Source organism: Triturus cristatus, chromosome 10 (genome assembly GCF_964204655.1).
Source record: "Triturus cristatus chromosome 10, aTriCri1.1, whole genome shotgun sequence".
NCBI lineage: Eukaryota > Metazoa > Chordata > Amphibia > Caudata > Salamandridae > Triturus > Triturus cristatus.
Genome location: NC_140593.1, coordinates 804,914,897 through 804,941,053, shown reverse-complemented (window position 1 = coordinate 804,941,053; position 26,157 = coordinate 804,914,897). Strand labels below are relative to the sequence as shown.

The 26,157-nt window shown below is 43.1% G+C and overlaps 1 protein-coding gene across 1 annotated transcript in view; it reads right to left on the bottom strand.

Moving 5' to 3' along the window:
- The window catches only part of LOC146790038 (lysosomal dipeptide transporter MFSD1-like), a 103,172-nt gene that overhangs the window by 69,077 nt on the left and 7,938 nt on the right, over window positions 1-26,157 (bottom strand). The window contains exon 2 of the mRNA XM_085628368.1: window positions 5,483-5,583. Coding sequence (XP_085484494.1) covers window positions 5,483-5,583 — 101 coding nt within the window. The remainder of the gene's footprint in view (window positions 1-5,482; window positions 5,584-26,157) is intronic.

Genomic DNA, 26,157 nt, shown 5'->3' with positions numbered 1-26,157 from the left:
GGCATCTGCACTTGAGTGCATTGAATCAGTGCTCAATACCAGACCTGCACCACACAAGGTCCCAAGAGAATTCATTATTAAATTATTGGAGATAGCTATGACCAAGAATTACTTTTACTTTCAGGGACATCACTATGTACAAACTAAAGGCGTAGCGATGGGGGCAAGCTTCGCCCCGAATCTAGCTATTATTTAAATGAACGAGTACGAACAAGAGTTCGTCCTCAACGCATGCAACCCACACAAAGACTGTATCACACTATGGCGACGCTATATAGATGACGTACTGATCATCTGGGAAGGCAGCGCAGAACGACTAGAGTCATTTCACCTTTGGCTTAACACTTGCTCCACCGATATCCAGTTCACCCTCGACTTTGACAGGGAGTCAATAAATTCCCTGGATATTGTGATAAAAGCAGATTCAGGTAAACTACATACCGGTCTGTACAGGAAGAGTAGTGAACGGAATACTCTTCTGAAATACACAAGTCACCACCCACGTAACCTCAGGGATAATTTACCATTTGGCCAATTCCTGAGGTTACGGAGGAACTGCACTAAAAAAGAGGACTACTTTGAGGAATCAGCAAGCCTTTTAACAAGATTACTGGAACGTGGCTACCCGATCAGACTCCTCAAGAAAGCACGCAAGCGTGCTTGGCATAATCACAGGGAATTTCTATTGATCCCCAAAACTAAAACTACTAGCGTGGAACGACTAGTATGCGTGACTACATTTAACACCAAAAGCAATGCGATCAAAAAGATCATTAACCAACACTGGCATCTAGTGATGGACGAACTAGGAAATATGCCCCTGCCTCTGCATGCTTTTAAAAAAGGTACGAATGTAAGGGATCATGTGGTCAAGTCATTACTACCCTTACCCTGTACACCTGGACAAACCACCCTTTGGGGGATTCTACCGCTCAAAGGCCACCACAAATGTGGCTTATGTAAAGCTTGCCCCATGACTAGAGAGATTACAGAATTCACGCATAATGACTAAACACATAAACTCCAGGACCATAGTAATTGTAACTCCACGGGGCTTATTTACGTAATCACTTGTCCATGTAGATTTATGTATGTAGGTCAGACTACTCAAAAAATAGAATGCTGCATCCTCCAACATTGTAGCCGCATACGTTGCAAGGTGCAAGGCGCACCCTTGGTGGACCATTTCTCTACATTTGCACACACAGCTGATAGCCTTAGATGGTGGGTAATTGAGAAGGTTAAGCCCAATCCTAGAGGGGGGGATTTTGCCAACATTCTTAGCAAACGGGAGTGCAGATGGATACACTCTTTAGATACAATTGCACGGGGGTTGAATGAATCGGAAGAAATCAGCAGACAAGTTGCGGTGTTAAATAATGGTTGAACTTGCAAACCCTAGTACGAAGCACCCAGACATCAGGGAACATGTGTGATCCCACATACACCTGCTATTAGACCATATTCAATTTGCATCCTAGGGCTCTAGTGTGACATTCTTGGTCCTTATCATGCTGCAGGAGGATGTACGTTTCCAATTTAATCTCCTTTGGCTTTTAGATACATACCTGTTTGTTATTGTTTTATTACAGGCACTCATGTACAACATCCAAATACCAGTTTAATTTCAACTATGTGATTAACTTTTAAATGTTTGTGGTTTTTGCAAATATTATCTTTTAAATGTAAATTGTATGTGCTCTTCCTTATCCCATTGACATGCCGCTAGAACAATATCACTTCATCGGACTCTGAACGACAACTTGTAGTACACTACAGGCACGGATGTATAACACTGGAATACCGTTTTAAATCAACCATGTGATTACCCCTCAAATGTTTGTGCTTACTGTAATCATTATCGTCTGTGCGCACTCTTCCGCACATCTTCAATATGCCCCTTGATCTATTTGACTTTTCACGCACATGCACCCTAAATGCCACATCGTTAGACTTTGAGTGACACCGGTATACCGGCTAATATCAACCATGTGATTACCCCAATGGTTATATTATTTGTAGAATTCTTCCGCTCTTCAGTAATATGCCCCTGTATTAAAATGCCACAACGTCACACTCTGAGTGACACCCTGCCTTGCAAGTCTGTCAACTCTGACCACTTACACGTTCCGCCCACGTCAGCGCGTGCTGACGCAGTGCTTTTTAACGTCCTCGAGCCGGCCGCTTCCTCAGTATCCGGCCGGCTAGGCGGAACCCGGACGGCGACTGAGCGGATTTTCACAAAGGTGATCTTCAATGCTTGAGGGGCTCCATTATCCTCTATTGTTCTTTAACTAACTGCTAGATTAACCAGACTGACTCGGGCTCCCACCTCTCTTTTCAGCTCCAATTTAAAGTATCGGCTGTGAGTCAACCACGAATCGGATTAATACCGACGTGGCAGTTTCCACGCGCCTCAGTGACACCGGCACAGCTGTCCTCAGGTAATTTGTGCAGCCTAGTCAAATGATCCTCATGACTCTGCTATACGGACAACATGCTCCCAGGCAGGGATGCCTCATTTCCCTTTTACTCTAATTTCAGCGCAATTACCAGAAATTGCACAGACGGTCTCACCCAGAGTGAGACCCTTGCCCGTCATAAGGTGACGAACTTTCCGCAAATCTCGGCGGGTAAGCTTTATTATAAACATAGGCACCTATTCTAATGTGTTCTATCCCTCAGTGCAACAACCTGATGCCCTCGTCTTTGTACCCATAGGTTGTGACAAGGCCTCATAACGACACAGGTTGCCCCGCCCTACCCACCCCAGTCCTGAAGAAGACCCGCAAGGCTGAGGTTCAAACTACCCTTCCGGCCATAAGTCGGGTCGAAACGTCGACGCACCTGAATGGGCCTGGACCCCATATGCACCCCCACAGTGCCACACAGGAATACAGTTCTGTATAAATTGAAATTGTGATAAACTGAGTTTCTTTACTATGTATGCGGCCAGGCCAAATAGGATGGTGATTTACAACCAGTCCTAAATATAAATGTATAAAGTCTTTTTTATATCACTATCTTGAATTCTTTTCAACACCTTCTCACTTGAGCACCCTTCTTTCTATGCACGTTCCCCCTGGAGCAACCTTTTTAGAATCTGCATTGTCAAAAAATTCTTGACTTCCATTCACCAATGAATATGAAAAAAAATGTATGGTGAATGTTATCATGGTTTGTTGCACTCCCCTTATTTTAATATTTATGAATAACGTATTAAGTACTGAGAGCCCATAAATTGCTTCCAATACAGCTCATGAAATCATTGACTTAATATATTTAACAGGAACTTTGATTTATATCTTGTTAGATTAAGGTCTAGGACCACTGTTTTTTGTATCGTACTGAACCCAGGTCCCAGACCACAATTGGGTAACCCCATTTTTTGAAATGGCATTGTAAAGCATCTGCGCGGAAAATGCATCTGTGTAGAAAAGGCATGTGTTGACATACAGCCGCTAGGAGCCAGTCCCATTGTATGACCTGCCAGAATCACCCCTTCGCACAAAGGTTTTGCCTTAAGCGCAGCTTAGCAATTACATCTGAAGAAGAACTCATTCAAACAGGTACAGAAGCCTAAAACAGCAGATCCACATCCTCAGTCTGGAAAATTTTTATAAAAGTGACATCGCAACTACCTCGCTTTGTTCCCGTTTCAAAACCTTAAGTACCAAGGAAGGGAGTACTTCCTAGAGTAATTCGATGAGTGCTTTGCAGCCAGGTCTTGTATCAGGATGATACCAGTCTCGAAAAGGTGACCTTACCCGACGTCGGCATCTTGCTGGAAAAGCGAAGAGTATGCCTAAGCACCTAGAGCATGTCTGGCTGCTCAGGAAGGGAAAGAGTGCCTGACCCTGCAGGGAGAAAAACTGCCCAGGAGAAGAAGCCTAGCATATTTCAGTGTGTGGTGTACCCCTAAATAGATGATTCATTAGAGGGAGCAAAGCTTCTCCTGAACAGAATTCAACAGGGTCCCTGGTCTCCTTTTGCCGCTCCTGCCATTGGCTGTATAAAGAAGTGTTCATGACATTACAAATGTGCGGGCTGGGGTTTCTGCTACCAACCCTGAGGACTTACTGCCGTCACTCCCACCGAAGTGCCCACCTGAAAGCAGCTGCCAGCATCTGCCTAAAGGGCTGCACATGCTGAAGATGAGTGATCGCTTGCACCGCCCAACAGGGCCGCAACTATGGAAGATGAGTGTCCACATGCACTGGCCGCCACTCAGCAATTGCTGAAGACGAGTGTCCCATGGGCCGCAACTACCAAAGACGTATGGCCTCCTTTGCGGGCCAGAATGCCACAACCACCGACAAGCATCACTGAGCAGGTAACACACTACCGTGTCTACATAGATTGTGCCTGAATGTGAACCGAGGGAAACTTGTTGCTGCTCACAAAGAAAACTGCACTGATCTACAGACCAATTTTTTGAGTAAACAATAATGATTTGTACCTCTAGTTAGCCTATGCCTGTACTCATATCTTTGTCAAAGTACCATGAAAAAGGGAAAGGGGTGGGAGAAGGTAGGCACCATATGGATATTTGCATTTCAGTAGGTCCCATAAGGGGTATACAACCCTGTAACTGAACGACCTTTTAAATGTATAGGATTTAATAATGCTGTGCGATTAAAGATATTTCTTTTACTTAAATAACTAGTACTGGGCTAGAAAATACTTTTTTATGACTATTACTTTCTCAGCACACTCCCCTAGACACCCACACACTAACTCCCTCGTCTGTGTAACTGCATGTTGTTGCTGCCGGCCGGTTACCACGGTTGTAGGCGAGAAGCTGTGTACTATCTGTTTCTGACCAATAAAGCTTTTGGAAAAAAAAAAAAAAAAAACACTAACTCCCTGAGAAGCCTGTGACTGCTCATGCTCGCCACCCTGTAAATTAAGTGCAGTAAGAGTTGTTCTTTGCTCAGTTTGCATACTTTTTGCAGAACTGACCACAGGTCAAAAGAGGCAAACTCCTTCAACCACCAGGGATGGAGCCCAGTGGCTCCTGTCTGCCCTGTGCCCTCACACCTAATGGGGTCAGACATTTCTATGGTTTGAAAGAAGAAGAAAAGCATTGCCTGAGACGTGTCGCGGGATCCACATGAACGCTATACATTGACTTTAACCGGTGCTGCCTGAGACGTGTCGCGGGATCCACATGAACGCTATACATTGACTTTAACCGGTGCTGCCTGAGACGTGTCGCGGGATCCACATGAACGCTATACATTGACTTTAACCGGTGCTGCCTGAGACGTGTCGCGGGATCCACATGAACGCTATACATTGACTTTAACCGGTGCTGCCAACCCCTCTCTGTGCGCACTAATACGTACATTTAAATTCAGGCAATTAAAGGAGACAGAACAGTTGGAATACATATTGTCTGGACCAATTATCAGCAGTCACACTTGAAAGAGACTCTCCAGAGAGAAGGGCATCACCAGAGCCCAGATGCCCATTTACTCACCCCTTGGAACTGATCCTGCAGAACACTTGGGATATCAAAGCAGAAGTAGGAGCCGAACGTCAGGAGGCAGTTGAAGAAGAGCACCAGGAACCTGTAGTAAGCTGCAGAAGAAAACATTTCTTTTACTTTACACTCACAGAGATGGTAATAAGACCTCTCAAAACACTTCTAAGTGTTTCCCCTAAACATTAGCACAATTCTCCCAGTTGGAAAGGGCCCAGACGATCGCTCTTTTCTCCTAATATGATTGCGATGATCAAGACTGTGGAATGGACTTGTATTTATTTTGGCTTAGCTGCACAAGAGATATTTCTTTTCAAAGCATCTACTCCATCGTCACTGAACCTAGAGAGCATTCTGCCTTGCCCATCGTGGCGGCTTTAGTCCCCTATACAGATCCCCTGCCAAATACTGAATGCTCCACTGCTTAGTTTGGGAAAATATAAGTGCAGGCCCACAAACTTTTCTTAGGACGCGGCCAGCAACTTTGCCCATTGCTGCTGCCTACTTTGCTTACTAGCTCCACACACTTCCAATAGTGCCCCTACCCGCTGCCGAAGTATACAGTGCTCAGAGTGGAGCAAACAAGGGACTCATGAAGAGGCACGGTCGCTTGTGACAGCAGCATTTGTGCACACTCTCTGCAGTCACTAGGACAGACATAAGGCAGAACATACGCACAGATAAAAAAAACAGTGCTCAGGCAGGGAGCGGTGTGCATTAAAATTCCCATGTCCCTATGGCCGTCCCTCTTTCAATAGCCAGCCAGACAAGCCCATTTTAAAGTTCTCTGACCTAGCTGTCTTAGACAGCTGGATTAGAGAAAGCACAGGCCTCCAGGGCTCTTAGGAGCGCTGAGTGAGACCGCTCCCTCCAATCCTGGCGCTGCTCTCATGCTGGTGAGAGCAGCGCTAGGATTGGTTAGGGGAGTTTGCTGGTCCCGCATCAGAGACTGCCTGAAGACCTAAGGAGGACGTGGTGTAGGAAAGAAACTTTTTTTTTTCTTTCAACATACACCCCCCCCCCCCCCCACCTGCTGTACATGGTAGCTGCCACTGACTGTAACTACCACTATTACTTACTGGGCATGCATGGCTTCCAGTCCCTGCCCCCATTCAGAGTAACCGGCAGCATCTCTGCCGCTGGCAAGTCGCTAGTCAGTACATGACGATGAGAGCTTAGCCAACTGGAGCTCTCTACTTATTAAGCATACAGAGTGCCTAGTGGCTTCCCTGCTACTGCTCAACCGCTCAGTGCATGTTGCCCCCCCACCCCTTTGACATGCCACCAGAAATAACAGTCCCATGACACATCACTTATTAGTAGATAAAAAAAAAATCACAAACGTCAATAGTTCTCATATAACATGGCTGTCCAGTAACATCATTACGCAGCCTCCGTCTCACATGGGAGAATTGCCATCAACAAATGACGTACACTGCTTGGATGCTTACATGTATGTGTTTGAGCATGTATGCAGCAGTCTTCTTTGAGACAGCAAGCTCTGCACTCTTAGATACATGTTGCCCCAATTCCTGCTATAACCCCTAGCATACATTCTTAGAAGAGAACGGTACAGAAGGGCCTGGGATTCATGCACATGATTTAGCTCTTGCCAAAATATCATTTTTTCTGATTCCCATTGTGCGAACAATAGGGAGTAACAGAGCAAAGATGACAGTCACCATTGGGGTTCACTAGACTGACAAATTTTTATTTAAAGAAGTGTTCTATTCTCACTCAATGCCACTGAAGTGCTTGAGGAACGGTAGGGGCACAGATCAAAGTTATTGTTATACCCTAGTTAGTGCCTAATTATATCTTCTTCCTAAAGAACCACTGGTATATGTACTGCCTCTCACCAGCCCCAAGCAGCGTTTAAAAGCTATCAATTTTTGATTCAGTGACAACAATCACAAAGGTTGGTCAACCAGCACACCAGAGTTTGAACCAAGACACCCGAAGACTGTAACATAATATAACCACATTACAGAAGCACTATATATTCACATGCTATTGGTTTAGTGTGCAGCCAGAAAGCCCTGTGCAAACGTCTGCGGAGAGTAATATTTGCACCAGTTGACGTTTTGGAATCACATTTAGCATGACACGGGAGATGTGCTCTAGAGATTACCGTGATGGCTTTGACATTAGAAGCGGCGGCTCCCACTTATACGGCTTGACTACCTTGTATGACTTTGGGCAAATCATGACTGAGAAGCCTCCATCTTTGGCCCCTGACATGCAACAACCTTGTGCATCAACACACTCTGCCACTCAATGCACTCATGCATCAATTCAACCACACATTGATTCATTCTAGCATTCACCCATTCATTCATCTCAAATAATTCACATAAAAGCTCAGCAATCAAGGAGAAGAGACAGTTTCTGCTATAAGCAGACATATTGGATTTGCCAATGCTTTTTTAATATATCCATCTTTAAAACATGCATATCCTCCAAATGAAGGAAAAATACATATTTAGTGTGTGTGATACTCCCTACTCTGTAGACATTTGCCTTTGTAATTACCGCCTCTCCCCATGTCTTTGCCATCAATCACTTCCCTACTTACGCCTTCCCTTTAAGTCTAAATAAACCACTTTGCTCCCTTAATCATCAGCCTGCTCTCCTCCTTTGGTACATCTTGGTCAGTCTTTCTCTTCTTCTTGGCCCTTTTTCCATCTCTTTGTCTTCCTTTCTGCAGGGATAAACATTTTGCACGTCTACTTAACAAGTAGATAACAAGCAATTGCAAAGTACAGATTTGTCATATAACTAAAGGTATCTCGTCATTGCGCTGACTCAATCACCTACCTATGTGCTCAATCACTCAGCATGCAAGCACTCTTTCGCTCATCCTTAGACTAATGAATCCATTCACCTACTGATTCGCCCATTCAAGCAACCAACCACCCTGCACGTACAAGCTCAGTGCTTGTAGAAGGGTGCAGTTTAATACTGCTGAGTCCATTCCCAGAAATCTTCATCTGGGATTTCAAAAGATAAGAACGAGGACAGAAAACAATTCTGGAGTATGCGTGAACTTATCATTTGACAAAGTGAAAACAACCAGGACTGTGATTATTATCACAAGCGAGTAGTAAAACTATATTCCTGTTGACTACATCAATAGTACTCAAAAATAGCACAGTGACTTGATGGTACCGAGATCATCATAGTGCCACAAGACCCCCTACTTTTCACTCCAGCTCCATCAGCACCTCTGACACAAACATATAGTTTGTATAATCAAAACTGGTGAGAGCTGATTAAAGCACAAGTGATTAAGGACAAAGCTGCCAGTGTCCTTCCACATCTACTCCAACTTTTCCATGCGAAAGAGCTATCCTTAAAAGCAAATTTATTTTCATAACGTGAATGACATATGCTTTAATTTAATGAGACCTGGCTCTTTTTTCACACCCTAGGAAACCTTCAAGCTGAAAATACTTAACTATAATTGACTAAATGTCTATGACCCTCTTACTGAACTAACAAAGCCGCGATAAAAAAAAAATATATATTTGTCTTAGAATGTCTGGAGAAAGGCAACACATTTAAGGGTGGATATTCGGTGGTTACTGAATACAACACCTGAAGCAGTGCTGACAGGACCAAAAGGCAAACGAGCGGAGAATTCTGGCATTACACATCCGCTGTCATGGAAAATGCGCTGCAGAGTGTGTGCGTTGCGTGGAGCATAGGGGTGTGAAATTCCTATCGCCTGTAGTCCAGAAAATATAATATAGGGTCAAGGACAAGCAGTTTTTAGCTTATTTTACCCACTGGACACACATCTGTTTGTGGTGGTGCACAGACTCAGAAGTGCACTCCAATCCTGGAACTACTACAGCTTTGCACCTACTATCTGCAAAAAGGAGGCAAAATCCGAAACTAGCTAGAATCCAAACACTGATATAATATGAGGCTTGGCATAATCAGAGAGGCTACTATCATGGATCTATTTCCATGAGAATGCGGTCATAATATGGCACAAAAAGGAACAAGTAGATTTTTTACAACAGAACATTTTTCAAAAACATGCCTCTCTTGGCCCGCTAGATTCTTTAAAAAATTCTACACCCCTGGGAGATGAAGAGAGGTAGTAGAGAAGAGTCAAATAAATACAGGGTTAGCACTGCCCTTCTTGTAACGTATTTGCCAAAAACAATTTCAAACGGTGTGCTGGCACCCCAGGAGTACATAGAATTGGAGAGCTGCTTCTCTTTCTCGTGTTTTTTTATGTGGATTATTTTGCCTGTCAGTGCTCGACCCTTATTAGTCGGTAGCAGACAGTAAGCAGGCATAATGTCATCACTCCCAGTGCCTGTCAAGCAAAGACTGAAGGCCTGCCTTGGCCAGAGTAAAACAGTCAAAAGTTCCATATTCCCGCACCCAGGCTTAATGGGTGCACAAACACCGTGTCTGATTTTGCTGGGGGGTAAATTGGAGTGTGGCTCGGACATGGGCTGCGGGGACAAGTGCACCCTGACACTAGTCATGACAGGATTTTTTGCGGGGCCCAAGTTAAGAGCTTAAGGAGGGCCTACAATTAAACGAGCACCCGTTTCTACGTGTACTAGTCTTTCAGATCAGGTAGCCAAAAGAGGGGGTCGGGCAGAGGCAAGCAGAGCTGTCGGAGGGTAGGGGAACAGTTAACGTTATTCCTCAGGCCACCTGCTTTTTTTTGCTCGTGCTGAAAAATGTAGTTATAGATTTCAATTTAAAGATTAATTGTTTATTCATGGTGAGACACTTAATACTATTTATTAGATTGTATCACATGTTGTTTCTGCCATGTCTTCTCTTTCCCTGTAGGTATGTTTCTTTTATTACACGTAGAAACGGGGGCTCGTTTAATTGTAGGCCCTCCTCAAGCTCTTGACCTGGGCCCCGCAAAAAATCCAGGCACTGGGAGTGATGACATTATGCCTGCTTACTGTCTGCAACCGACTAATGAGGGTCGAGCACTGACATGCAAAAGAATCCACATAAAAAAAACACGAGAAAGAGAAGCAGCTCTCCAATTCTATGTACTCCTGGGTTGCGAGCACAGCGTTTGAAATTGTTTTTGGCAAATACGTTACAAGAAGGGCAGTGCTAACCCTGTATTTATTTGACTCTTCTCTACTACCTCTCTTCATCTCCCAGGGGTGTAGAATTTTTTGAAGAATCTAGTGGTCCAAGAGTGGAATGCTTTTGAAAAATGTTCTGTTGTAAATAATCTACTTGTTCCTTTTTGTGCCATATTATGACCGCATTTTCATGGAAATAGATCCTCTCTGATAATGCCAAGGCTCATATTATATCAGTGTTTGGATTCCAGCTAGGTTCTGAAAGACTATGACAAGGACAATAGCTGAAGGGGGCTTTCTGCTGTGGGCTTATGTATCCAAAGTCTGATGGACTTTCTAGCACAGCAATCACTGAACGACGCTGTCCCAAAGTCCCACTCGGTATATGCATACCTATTTGTTTATTTTTAATTACAAGACGCTTTCTGAGTACTTGCGCGGACGTGCCAGACCTAAAAATAAAAGATGAAGTGTTAACGTTTATTTGTCGCTTATTCATTTCCCTCAAAACTGACTGCGGATTTGCTGACCAGTGCAAAGAGAGAGAGAGAGGAGAGAGAGAGAGATATGGACTCTTCTGACTGGCCTCTGGTTTCCTTGGAAGTTTCACAATAGTGTGTGTTGATCAAGCTTCAGGATGAGTTACACAGATTACCATCGGCATAAAAGTGCTCCAAACATGAAATAAACAAGAACAGACCCATTATTCACCAGTGAAGATTTTCTAAGTTTTATCCGAGAAAAACTGCACCAAGCAATTAACCATTTTTTTGAATCCAACAATATGTCTTGTTGCTCAATTTTACACTTCCGCAAAAAATACTGTCGAATAATGCTTTTTTATTCATGACAAAGAAAAAAAAATCATGAAAAGGCAATTCTAGCTGCCGACATCTGGTTGAACGCTGTGCCGTCGGTTCAGATACTTTTTTTTTGTAACAAAGCAAACGCTCGCTATTTGGCACGTGGTTCAATGAATAAGAAATTAAAGTGCTGCATTACTAAACAATTTCTGTGACAGCATACTAACGATTATTGTTACAGAATTCACATAACAAAACAGATTCCAAAATGCATTTCTCATCTTAATTAGCCAAATGTATTTCAATCACCTTTGAGATAATTTAGTCAGGAAGGCTTTTAGTTTTTTTTTAATTCGACAAATATTCATGAAACTGAATGCGTACATTTAAAATCATAAAAATTGTGAATCAACAAAGCCGATTCCCCATTATCTATTTTCAACTGAAAGATGGGGTGGGTTAGTCTGCAAGTGCAAGAATCTCGCAGTCTCTGAATGTGAATTTATGGCGGCTAATATGTAATTGGGCATTTAGGCCTAAAGAGTCTCTATCTCCCAGAATGCATCAGTTTAACATGTAAGGTTTCGGCTGTCACACTGCTGCGATGACGTCTTCTGCTCGCTTATCTCTTTTGTACTTTCCACTCTGCCCTCACTGGCTCATACTTTCAACTACATTCCTCCGATGCACACCGTTTAAGTCTTTTGATTACCTCTATATACACGATACTCATGTATGGGGAACAGATGGTTTATAATATTTTTTGTGAGAATAAAATGTATACATACATAGCAACGCACCTGGGGGACCCATCTCTGTGGGCTTAGATAATATCGTTTAACACTACCTCATTACATTTTGGAGCCAGCCAGTACGTGCAACATAACAGGCTCTTGAGATCCATTAACAGATAATACACGACCACTTCGCATCTAATTGTAATTTTACGGTCATTTCTTGGAAGGAGATTACTATGGACTCCTATACTCATTAACTTGGAACCTCGTCTCTAATAATCCTAAAAACTATCTTAGGTAAGATTCCGTTAAATATTTGTTACTTTCCAAGCATTGGGTTACCTTGACCTAAGGATGTAGCCATAAAATGTATGACTATACCTAGCTGGTTGAATGACAATATGCGTGGGGCAGTTTGAGATCTTTTATTCCCCGTTTTATTGTACTTTTACTGTATTACTTTGCATGTTCTAGACCTCTTATTCCCCTTATTGACACACAGGATCCATGATATACAATAATTACCTTCCCTCTTGGAATATTTGGTATTCTTAATCACCATGTCACGACTTGGGAGTTCTTCCTTACCTATGATCTACATTGTCGTGTGATACTATGATCCCGCAGGACTTGGTTAATGGATGTGGTATCCGTGACTTTCTAACAGACTATACCAACGACGACTTTGAATGAGTCTTATCACATTTTCAACATAGATATGTGAGTGTTACCCTTGGATTACTTATAGTATTACCCAATACTGATCTCAACTAGTTAGTTACACATTCTTCATTTTCCTGTGGCATTTGCTGGAGGTGACTACATCTGTTACGGACCTTTGACAACAATTTTCAGATGAGGTAACCATTCTCTTTGGAATACTCCCTTAAACTTATGAAGGTTGGTCTGATAAAGATTACAGGACTATCAACAGTGACTTCTCTCTTAACTCTGGGCTGATACTGGATTGCCAAATGATATTGCTATCTTTCATTCAGATTCTTTCCACATTCCATATTTCATCACAGGTGTTGTGAAAATCCAGATTGAGGGAATTGAACAACTTAATTTGATTTCATCTGGAACACTATCACCTAATTTGATCTTTTGGAAGTCTTTACATAATTTTTGCTTGTCCCCCATTCTAACTTTGTTCAGTTTTTCACAAACTTCACTTGCTTTCTATCGTTCAGGATATAAGCAATATCATTCAAGCCTAGTTAACTCTACATTAATTTTGCTTCTATACTTTTACAGCCTTGAAAAAGGCATGTGGTGGCGTAACACATGTCCGCTGTGGTGGTGAAGCAAGAAACTACTAAAGTGTATTGTATAGAACAAAAACAATAATTTTTTTCTCTGTGTTAATAAACTGTTTTTTCATATGAATATTATCCTTACCGTTTGGATTTCATATTGATACAACACTACATAAGTGCTTGGTTTTTGATTGCATAAATACTGTATACAGGTGGGATTTTTTAACCTCACTTGTTAACTGCACCTTGGGTAGTAAGGTGTTTCAATCCTTTTAGAACCATAATATATGACACGAATATTGATACTTTTACCCACAGGATACGTTTTCTTTCCCACAAAGGGCAAAAACCAACCACTATTAATCTACACAATTTGTTATTATGGACTACTGTAATTCTCTCCTTGCTAGCTTACCCAAAACCCACCTATCCCCTCTGAAAGTCATCCTTCATTCAGCTTTCCGATTTCTTCGCCATAATATGGACTTATTTGCCTAATATAGAATGGAAGTACATCAGTGATTTGTTCACTTGGCTTTTGGCATTATCTACCAAATTTTAAGGATAGATTCAGCCATATGAAAGCTTACTCTGTGGGACGGTTTTTAAATTTATGCTCGTCCTTTCTAAATATATATTGGAAGTTCGCTTGCATCAATGCAAAGACATAAGGTTGTCTAGTTTTTTTTAGACAGAACTTCTCGACGCTCAATGGAACCCTTTGTCCTGATGATGACCGTGTAGTTATACAGTGTTCGAAACGCCGTAGACGCTTATGTGGCCATAAAATTAACGAGGGACACATTAATTCTGTTTATGTTGTTCCCTCTTTTGTAACGTGTATTGTTTCGTTTACCACCTGTCTGGTTTCTAATATTTATTGTCTGTATACCAGCACACTGTATTGAGCGTAATTGTCTTAACTGTTTTAGAATATGTAATACATTTGTCATCATTTTGTATAAATTATCTTTTGCATATGAGTAGATTTCCTTTTTTCCCTTATTTCTTTTATATCTTAACTGTTTTCTCTGCCAATTTGATTTTTGTATATATATATTGTGTACTTTTAAGCAAATTGCTTCTTGAACCTTTGTTAGGATTATACACTGACTGCCCCTGGTTCAGGTGTTTTGGGCTGCCCCTGTGGTTGCTAATGATCCTTCATTCAGCGGCACGTTTAGTCTATGGGGCCAAAAGAAATTACCATATCACACCCATACTGATTTCTCTTCGCTGGTTTCCCATTGAAGCTAGGGTAATTTACAAGGCTGCCAGCATCACCCATAACGCCTTACACACTTAGACCCCCTCGCTACCTGGCTAACAAACTCAAAATATCAGGCGGCTGCAGACCTTCACGCAATGCTGAAAATGTACTGCTCGAACCTCCAACTTTCAAAAGGAAAAGACTTGTGGAGCAATCCTTCTCAGGTAATGTGATTAGAATTTGGAACTCGCTACCTCCAAATCTTCAAACCACAACCTCTTTCTGGATTTTCAAAACATCTTGAAACTCTTCTCTTCCAAAGACACTCCTATCAGTAATGCACCTCATCCTAGGTCATGATCCTAATTGCCATATAGCACTCATGAGAGCTCAATTTTGTAAATATGTAACCCTAATTGCTCCACCTTTTCATATTATGTCATTTTGAATGAAACTGTAACTTGTTAATCTGTAACTTTCACCACAGGTACCGGTAAGTAGTTTAACCTTCTTCCATGCTACCCTCATTCCTTATGTAATTTACTTTTCTCTATTGTAAAGCGCGCTGACTCACCTGGGTAAAGTTTGCGCTATATAAAATTGCATAAATTAATATATGTGTAAACATTCCCTCTTGTAGCGGAGTTATGCACATAATTTTTCAGGGAAACACCTGGTCTACATTGGCCTCAAATAACACCGCTTTCGTTGTACATGAGAAATTAACGCATTGCTCTTTGAGTTTTTGAAAAGTGAATGAAAATATGACTTGGACCACCTCTTAATATTGTATGTCTTTATCTTAAGCTGTGCAGCACCTCATTTGTAGGATGAAGATATGGTTGTCTGATAATGCTACCATGTAACTTTATGTCACCAAGGACACAGTCCTCCAGTTCTGGGCTTTTCCTTTAGCAGTCATTGTAACTTCACAAGTTAACTGAACCTCACAGCTGATCCATGCGATAGCTATAGACCGAGCTTCATGCTTTGTGGCTATACCACGTATTCATTTTGATCTTTATGTATATTGTTTATTTTTCTTATCTGCAAATAGCATAATGTTTCACACCATAACTTTTCTTGTTTTTGCCTTTCTTTACTCTGCTAGAATAATAGCATTTAAAAAATGAAAAAAAGAAAATCACTATTTTAAAGTCTGTCAGTTCAGTTAGCAGTACTTAAGTGAACTCAGAGAATGCATTACGTTGTTTAACGAAGATCCAGGATTGAAGCTTATGGTTGCTGCTGACCAAGTGATCCGATTTATTGATTGAGCCCAATGCTGACTATGTACGCTTGAGAAGAGATGATTGTACCCTGAGCTCCCCCTTGTGCACTGTGCTTCCTCTCTCTGGTATCCTGCTCCACCTGCACTAGTTTCAATAATTTAATTTTATAAAGCAGCACAAGCTTTTCTAACACAATTAACAGTTACAAGATAGGTGCAGGCAGTGTGTGCTTCCCCACACACACACACACTTTCTCATCCCGATAAATTGCTTATCTTTTCATCAGGTATTAGAGCTAGAAGTTCAATGTTATTGTTAGCCATGATTGGTAATGAGACCGATCTCCGGCTGCACTCTACTCAGCAGCAGAAAAACAGGGACTTCTGAAGAATCTATTGATATTTTTTCTTGTTAGATGGGCTGTGAATCAGCTTAAAACAGCTCTTGGCTTTTTTATTGTGTTTTAGCCATGTTCTACAGCTGCTGTGTAGCATAACTGAAAGAAAGAATAAAGAGCGCTTGTGAGAAGTTGGCCTGGTATATGCTGTCCACCAATTATAGTGGGCACCTTGCACCAGTCCAAACAACCCCTTATTGATGATAGGTTAAAGACAACCTTTATTGAAAGCTATCATAGTGGTAGCTATGGAGAGCAGCCTTCAGGCTAAGTCTTGAAGGAATATAAAGCAGCTTGTTTTACCAGTCTATAATCTCTTGAATGACCAAATGAAAGGGAACCACACCAGGTATATATATAAAATATATGTATTTATTTCTAAACACACCCTACTAGTCTCTTTATGAGGCTAGAGGTCTAAACACGAGTTACACTTCAAATATTACAGTAAAATAGCACAAATACACGTCAGGCCCTAGGGGCGAGCCAAACCATATATTAAAATAGTGGTATAACAACCACGACTTAACTAGACACAAGGCCTAAAGCCTGTAGAATCGCTGGGACCCCAAGGAACCACCCAAGGTAGTGACACAGAGGGACCCACGAGGGCCGTGTGCAGTGTGAGAACACAGCCGCGAGCTCCCGTTAGCTTCTATGGGGAAAGTCGCAGTTAGATTTTTAAAGATTAGGGACACTTAGAGATGAGCTAGGACCAAAGCCTTTTGGACTTAGGAAGTTCTAGGGTCAACACCCACAGGAGCACCGGAGTACTCAAGTTACCTCACCCAGGGAATCTGGGTGCATAGGTGTCATATGGTGTCGGGTCGCGTTGTCGTTTTCAATGGGAGCTGGCAAAGAAGTGCTGCTGCCGGGAAGATGTGAAGTGTCCGAGGAGATCCAAGCCTGGATAGAAATAGAAGAACCTGAAAGCAGAGGGGATAGAGTCTGGGTCACTAGCCAGTGACCAGGGGCACGACAGACGAATGCCCACCGATGTCGGGTGATTTCAGGTGAAGAAGGTGAAGCTGGACTCTTCAGCCACGAGGACCAGGAGGCGTCGAGGACGACCATGAGCTGGATTCGAGCTGTCCCACGAAGGATGTCGAGTGCTGCCGCATCGGTGCCCAGATTGGACACAACAAGCCTTGGCAACAGCAACCCACGCAGAAAGGAGAAAGATGCTTCGGTGCAGACCAGCAAGGTCTGAGGGACTCACCACGCGGTGGGGAGTCAGGGCACTTCTGGAGCAAAGAGGGAATCCCAAGGAAAATCAGAGTTGCCTTCACAGGGACCCACCAGTCGACAGACCAGGGATCGCGAATGGACCTCGAGAGGAATCACAAAATGGCGGCCCACGGGTCACTCAGGGTGATTTGGGGTGACTAGGCAGACAATCTTCGGTTGATTCTCTGCTCGGGGTGTGGGCTAAAAGTAACCTAATGCACAGCCTCAGGGGTCGTCGAGAACCCGATGTACTTGCAAAAGTGCATGGTGACCAGGAGTTCCGGTTCCACGTTACTCAGCTTTGCTGGGGACTCGGGTCGGCCTCTGAGCAGTCTGGAAATCCTTTTCCTGGGCTGCAGATACTTCGGAGTCCGGCGGGAGCTTCGGAGATGCAGACCGGCAATTGCTTTGTTGGTGCCTGCCAAGCAGGCGAGTCACTCCTTGACCCCAAGGGAGATTTCTTCTGTCCTCTAATCCTGAGTAGAGCGTCGAAGTTCCAGGATTCAGTTGCAGAGTTTCGTCCAGGGATATCTAAAGTCCTGTTGCCAGGTGTTCCTTACTTATACCTAAGAAAGGGGTTGGACTAACTCAGGGGACCCACCTATGGGAGGGTTTTGAAAGAGGGGTGGCTACACCCATTTCCTTTGTCAAGTTTCGCACCAGAGCAGGGGCTGGAAGCCCCTGAACCGGTTTGAGCTGGACTATGCACAGGGACACCAAATGTACCCCCAGTGCAGGACTTCAAAGCACTCTGGGAGTGCTCCCACCCAGTCCCAATACACATCAGCCTGTCTGGGAAGTGGTTACACCTCCCTGTGACAGGAAACCTATTGTCCAGGCCTCCCCGGCCGGAGTTTCGGTCAGCTGCAAAAAGAACTATTGATGGACAGAATGCAGAACAATGTCATACATTCACCCCAGTACAGAGATCTGGGCCTAAATCCATCGTTTTTTTGCTCACCATGCCATTCCAGTTTGGACCCAGCCATATGCAAATCAGTCTTGACCCTGTGCCCAATGGCAACAGTCCAGCCCGAACTGCCAGGCCAGGTTCTCCCTGGACTGGAAACAAGCATCCTAGGACCGATTTCGCAGTTTCACCCCTCTTCAGCCAGTATACGTTTATTCCAGTGGCATGGAGAGCACGGGACTCACGTCTGAGCATACCCGTCCCACTCGGTCAGCAGCAGGAGGCCAGACCTGTGTCTGTGGCTGCAGCATCCATTTTGTGATGCCAGGGCTCTTTTAAGTTGGTACCGGGTATACTGGTGCTGTCATGTCTCACCCTCTAGACTGGTGGGATCATATTCTCAAACCAGTTATTGATGTGGGGGTATTATTCCAAGGTGTTTGACACCAAACACAACATGTTTCCGTGCAGCCAGTCCAAAGTTAGCATTAACCGTTTTAGTTATAATGCACTTAAGCGAATATGGTCAGACTGCACTACTGACTACCCCAGAGGATAGATTCCGAAGGCTGCAGAGGGGCTCAGCTCATGCCTGGGCACCCTCTCACATATAACCAAGCACCCTGCCTTCAGGATTGATAAGGCCTGCCATAGGGGTGACTGATAGGTTTCTATGTGCAGTGATAGGTGAGATATAGTGAACCTATATCTCAGTGAGGGGTGCATGCACCACCTTACCCAGGCTACAGTAGCAGACCTGTGGTGTCATTTTGGAGGGCTTTCCAGAGGTGACATAATACATGCTTCAGCCTCTGGTAGGCCTCTGGGGTACCTATGCCCTGGGTACATAGTATACCATATACTAGGGACTTATAAGGGCAACTCAGAATCCAATCTATGATGTACCTAAGGTACATGGAATCAATTTAGAGAGGAAACAGCTAGGCTGGGGACCTGATTAGCAGGTTCCCAGCCACACTAAGTCAAAAACCATCAAAACACCAGGAAAAAAGTGGTGGCAACCATGTAGTCAGATTCCACCTTCCTACAGCGCTGACCGCATCCTTTTTGTTTTTTTACTTTCAATCATGCGGCACAGCAGCAACACTGCTGAACAATGTGACTAAAAGTAATTGACAAAACCAATAGATCTAATAGGCGAGATCCACTGGTTTTGCCAATGCTTGTTCAACTCTGTTCCTCCTTCCACTCCACAGCACAAGCAAACACTTCCCTTTCTCTTTCAGCCAAGAAAACTCAACTGTTGGTATTAACAATTCAAAGAGGGTTGTCTTTTAACAATAGGTAGGAGATAGCGTTAAATTAAGAAAGTATGTGAACGTCGTTCTCCACAGACCCTACCTACTTTGACCTCTGATCACGAGTGGTCCTAATGAAACCTACTGACTGTCTACGTCTGGTTTATCAACATTATCAGTTGATTTAACCATCAACTATAGACCATTTTTAACTGCCCTTCATGAGAACAACTTTGAGCATACACCTAATCTACCCACCTGTATGCATGTTCTCACCAGCACACCACACGTGCACCATACTAAGTAATCTCATGACCATCATCATATTGCTGATGTGTTATATACCCTTCTTTTCCCCCCTCCCTCTTTTTTTGTGTCTCCATTAGGCTGAGAACAGGGTACACGTATAGTAACGTGTCCCAGCAACAGTATCTGTTTACCACAACCTCAACGTAGGTTTGATGGGAATATAGGGCGTCTCTATCCCTGATTCCCATGTATTCTTTTTCATCTGACTGGTCCTGATGAAGCGCTCGAGGATCCACTATGGACCAACACACAGCGCGAAACATGTCGACCCTTTTCCACATCTTACACTTCAGTGACTCACCACATGGGTTGAGAGCAGCGGGATCGATTTGCTTGGTTTCCCCTCTCATTCTGCATAATTTGCGTCTCCATCCCCGTTTTACTTTTAGCCTAATCCAGAGGACCCCTAATAAACTGACAAGGGCACCTACTGGGTTATTTTATCTTTCACTCACCGCCACCTCTTGACCCACACACCCACATGCACAAATGCGGCAACTCCTAAAAGATCTCCGTCAGAGAGCCCTCCAGTAGGGCCCGTGAGGGACTGCAGCGCCACCCCCACGAGGAGCAGTGCCCAATGAGGATGCTGTACACCCGCAAGGGTGTGTGAGGGCACAACAGTTCACACACAGGAGTACCTTTGTCCCTTCTCTGCACACTCACACCTATCTTGGAGACACCATAAACCTCTCACAACCGACCAGGTTGTTGTATGCTTTCCCTCTTTCCCTTCTAGGAACTGATACCATTTACAGTGTTTATTTATCAACATTGGAAACATTCAGCAGCAGCAACTGCATTTTTTATGTTTTACCTTCACAGCAGCAACCTGCAGAAAGCTCGTTATCTGCTGTTCTAGCGGGGTCAAACACGAAGTACCACCTGTGCTCTGGGGAAAGTCTTGCTCTCAGCAGGTGGATAGTCAGAACAGCTTGAATAACATGGCTATCAGCCCTGCAAGGTACCACGCATCAGGGGTTACACTAACGCTTTTTATTGCTGGTGCCGCATCACCAAACTAAAATGCATTAGCCATGCGTTTACATAACTCCTCAACACATTGGGAAATCATGAGAGGTGTTCCTTTGCTAAATAAAAGCACCCAGCTTAATATCCTGCAGCCTGAGGCACTCACTCGTTGCTTTCTTAGACTTTTCAGTCAGAAACATTGTTTTGGCAATGCACAGCAATGGACAAATTGTGTTCTGGAGGCTCTGCTCCTCAGAGACACAGTTGCGACACTGGATCAACTTGCTGCGAGGCAGCTAAGTATTGAGAGAGGAGTTGTCTTACAAAATAAACAAATATCAAGAACCCCGCCTCATATGATGTATCCGGTGCCACCACTGCAGTCAGTTTATTCAACACTACATGGTGAGTGGCCCGAGAGTGGGGTCGGGTATTCCCTCCACGGCCACTAGATTCCGGAGAGAGAGCAGGTCAAAGTCCCAAACCATCTTATGCTTGTGAAGCAACAGTGGAACTGGGGCCCGGACTAGGTGCAGAGTCAATGAGTTCCTCTTGACGAAAGTGTGACTACAGAGGTGGCGTTCCTGCACACTGAACCATGAAGCCTGTAGTTTAGTATGACTTGGGTTTACGTCCAATTTGATGTGTATCTGGTTGGAGAAAACTTACTTTTTTGCATGGTATGAATGCATAGCATAGCTAGGGAGTCCTATTACCCTCACAAATAATTTTGACCAGCATTAGTATATTTATTGATCGAAACATGTTGGTAGTTAACAGATTCCGCATGGTCAGATATATCATTATATTTCATCCACTGAGCATTTCCTTTGTTTTTAATCAACACCAGAGGTACTCATTAATAAAGGAAATTCCTTGAGTATACCCCTAGGTAGTTTTAATTCTTTTGATATAAACTGGACCATTGGTTGTCCTGAAATAAGATAGAAACCCCGGGATAGCGCACTTCGGTTGAGTCCGCTGGGGTGGCATTGTCCCTACCCCAGTGTGGGAGTGGGTTAGATGACCTCTAACATTTGGCACAATTTTTTCCAACACCCACCAGCGTAAACTATCGTGGGGGTGCCCAATGCTAGAGGGGGTTCTATATCAGCAATATTAAATCTTCGAGAGTGTAAATAGATACATCTTCTTGACTCAGGACTCCGGGGTCTGAATGAACACGTAGAGATCTCTAGGCAGATCTCGCTAATCAATACTGGCTGATTACAATGTCATGTGGGTTTTGCATTGCTTCAATAATTTAGGTCTTATTACTGTACTGGTTGGAATATATCTCATTGTGAGGTTTCTACATCTAATTCCGTACGCTTGTTAAAAACTTGATTGAATGAAGTTTCTATGGCATGTGCTATCCTGCTTGAAATTTACAAGTATGATATTGTCAAAACTGTGTAATATGCTTTGGATACTCTTTGATACCATTCGTATTTATTGGATTGTTAACAATATGTGTTGCTCTGGGCTAAATAATTTAAAATTACTAATGTATCTACCAGACTGCATGCACCCTATGCCAAGGAATCGCTGTATAATTGCCTTGGTCAAGCTCAATTTGGGATAGTTGTAATCAGTGAGCACGCGTTTTTTAACTCAGGCAACAAATTCATTTAACTCTGTTTTTTTAAATTGAATTCCGTGCATACACGTGATTGAGCTCTCCCCTCTTGTTATATAATAAGTGCAGGCCGACCGGACTTGTATCATAAACATGAGGTTTATATTGTGGTTTCGTCTTGCTTCACATTACCGTGGCAACTGGTCTCTGACGAGCATTCCGTTCGACGCAGGTTGCCGGGATGACGCGTCCAATTGTTGAGCCTGCCTCGTATACGTCACATGCTATTAATTTATCTTTCAGTTTGTACGGCGGTTCCCAAGCGAGAGGTAACGTTTCCCGATATCTTGAACAGATGTATACGCTGTAGGTAAGATTTATCTAGCGAGCCATGGACTTTCCATTTCATTGAGCCCTGACTCTTAGTAGGCATATGGTGACTGGCCGACCTTTTTTGTTTTTACAGAGATCAAGGTCGCACGAGTGCGCCTGATTAATCTGAGCCCTGAACTGAGGTCTGTGCTCCTACAGACTGACAATACACTGTAGGTAAGATCTTAGGACTCTTCTAAATGGAGTGTCTAATGGAATGACCTCTATTTATCATGTAATTAATTAAATTCCTTTTTAACAGCTGACAAGATAAAATAATATACTCGATCACCGTGAGCACCTCGACTAGGTCAGTGCCCTGTGAGAATACATTCATCAATCCTTATTAGAACCTCCGGGTGTCTTCCAACACAATGGCCCGAAGTAGGTGTACTTTGTTTTTTAGTTTTTAAATTACGCCATTTTTGTACATTCTGAGAATAAGTTCAGCATGCTATTAGTAATTCATTTTACTTCGTCCAAATAGGAAATCGCTATTGATAGTGTTGGTCAAAACGGAAGGCTATCCCTGCACTGCGTTCATTACGAATATATGGAATTGTGAAATTTTTACACAATAGGTGTGTTTGTTGCTTTTTCATGCATTCTTAATTAACGTATGGAAACTGTATAAATATTGAAACATTGACAAGAGTTCCTCTTCTTTCCTTTAAAGGTCGTAGAAGAAGGTGGAATGGATACATGGTGGCCCCTTCTTTCCTTTCCTCTCATTGTCTGTGATTGATAAACAGCATTGTGAGGCTCTCAACCCGATTGATACGGTGAGCCTTTTCAAATCGACAATCTTAGACTCCGTGAATAATAATTTTTTCTCCCTTATTAGTTAAATCATATGTTTAACATAAATACATTTCGTTTTTTCTTGATAGGCAACACACACTCATTCTAGTCCTGATGAAGACCCCATACTGATGATCTATAATCTCATGTTGCATTTGAGGGGGTCGAAACGTCGACGTATATGATAAATCAAACGTCTTAGTCCATCTTAACCACCTAATTGTTGAATTTAATTGCTTTGTTTAACATAGGGCTGTCTCATATGAATTTGACGTTGAATGAATTAATAATATCTATATGTGATCAATGTATGTTTAATTTATCGTTTTGGGATTTTTGTATGTAACAATTTATGCACTGTATTTGTATTGTGTTGTTTGTATTAATTTATAAAATAATCCTATGTGTGTGTATATGTTATGCCTTTAATATATATGAATTTCATTTGGAGTTATTGAGTTATATTCAGAGAATTCAATTTATTATTTTTCTCATTGAATGAATATCCCCCCTCATATTATTAGCAGTCTGCACAGGATTCTCACATTCACGTGATCCCCAGCCAGCAGTGGATCCCCATCTCGCACCAGTCCCTTACAGCATGAATCGAATGCCCAGACTGGACTAGATCTCTGGTCTGCACTTAAATTCGTGGCCGACTCTGACTTCCCAGAGTCTACTGGATCCAGATCGAGTCTGCCTCAGACCCAAGGCCTTTACTCCTTCGCCTATCTGCCTTTACTCCACCTATCTGCCATCTCTCCAAATCCTGCTCTAGAATAGATTTCAATCCTGCCGTAAGACCCCGGCTTGCATCAGATCCATAATCTGCCCGGTGGGTGATAATGTGCTGCATGGCTAAACACTTACAAGGTCCCAAAGGCGAGACCTATTGGCTATGCCAATGCTTGTTTTTTTCATGCTGCGCGATCCTCTAGGCCAGAGCTTTCCAAACTGTGTGTCGCGACACAGTACTGTGTCGCCTCCCATGTGTGGGTGTGTCGCAGGACCATGACGTCTGCAGGCAGATTAGGGCGAATGCTCTCTTGGACGTTTGCATTCAGTGACGCAGTACGCCGAGGAAGAAGAAGCGTTAGACGAGCGTGAGCTGAGCACGAGGCCTTGTTTACTTTGCGACGCAGTGACCACCTCTGCTCCCCATCCCAGGCGCTCAGTAAGTTTTTCGGCCTGTTACTTCGTTTTCTGTTGTGCGTTCATAACAGTTTGTTGTTTTCTGCCCTCGGGTTTGAGGAACAAAGCTCTTTTGTTTGCGTTGTGAGAGACGGAGCATTTGTCAGCATCCTGTTCAGTGCGGGATGGTTTGCATGCCGGCTGCAGAGTCACAGATTTGAATTCTGCAAAGACAGACTCAGTTTTGATACATTAGGAGCCGTGGAGGTGGTTATTAAATCTGTAAGAGTAAATTCATTCTTTCTGTTTAAATGCTTGCAATTCTCGATAGCACCGCGGTGTTTATTTTCTTGCACTCCTTATTTCCTTCAAACTTCCAGTCCCTTTCTATCGCTTGCCCTTTTCTCTCCTTTGCGCCCCCTATTTTATCTGGCCCCCTTGTAGATTATATACAGATCTCGCCAACAGGAACGGTAACCACTTAAGCAAAGAAGCAGTGACAGGTCAAGTGCACACGCGATTTACAGTGCTTCTAACTGAAGCACTGTGAGGAAAAAAAAGACTTACCAACATCAAATAGAAGGGAAGTACAGAGCCACAACTGGAATCTTAGGGAGCAGGTCACTCCGTTATCTTCCTGTTCTGTGCATCGTTCAGTCAAGCACCTCACAGCATACGCCATTTCACAGACTATAAAAATCATCTATAAAAACCCTGTACAAATTACATACAAACTTGAACCTATAAATTCCCTTTTCTAACTTTGTTGGTTCCGTTGCACAGGCGGTGTTCATGCTTTATGTACCTGCACCTCTGCAAATTACAATGTTGATATTGGAGAGCGGTTTTGAATTAGCACGTGTTTCTTTTAACCACTGGATGAATTACCTTGGTAAATAGACCCTGCGAGTTGCATTGGTCCTTGTGAATAGTTGCAGAAAAGATTAATGAGTCGTCTGTTGAGCAAACTTATGCTCGCTCATACAAGGACTGCCAGAAGCTTCCTTCTTTGCTGTACTGAAGGAAACCTGGGGGTGCAGAAATCAATTATAGAATACTGGAAACATTTTGATGTTCAATTTTGAACTCAGTTTAGCTGGGAGGTATAGAAGAAAACAAACACTGAGAAAGGTATTTAGTCTGTGTTGCGTTTGCTGTAATAATTGACGTCCGGCCAGCCTTCTTTTTATTTCACAGCACTGGGCTGTGCCTACAGCCACACAAGTCCTTGTAAAGGAAATGGGTAGTAAGTGAGAACCAGCTAAGCTTTACCCGATCTTAGGTTCAAAAGAAAGAGGCACGAATGAAGGTCGCCATGCGTTTAAGGCCACTCTTTGGATCAACTTGTACCTGACTTTGAGATCTCAATCAACCTGTCAGCTAAACAGAAAGAAAT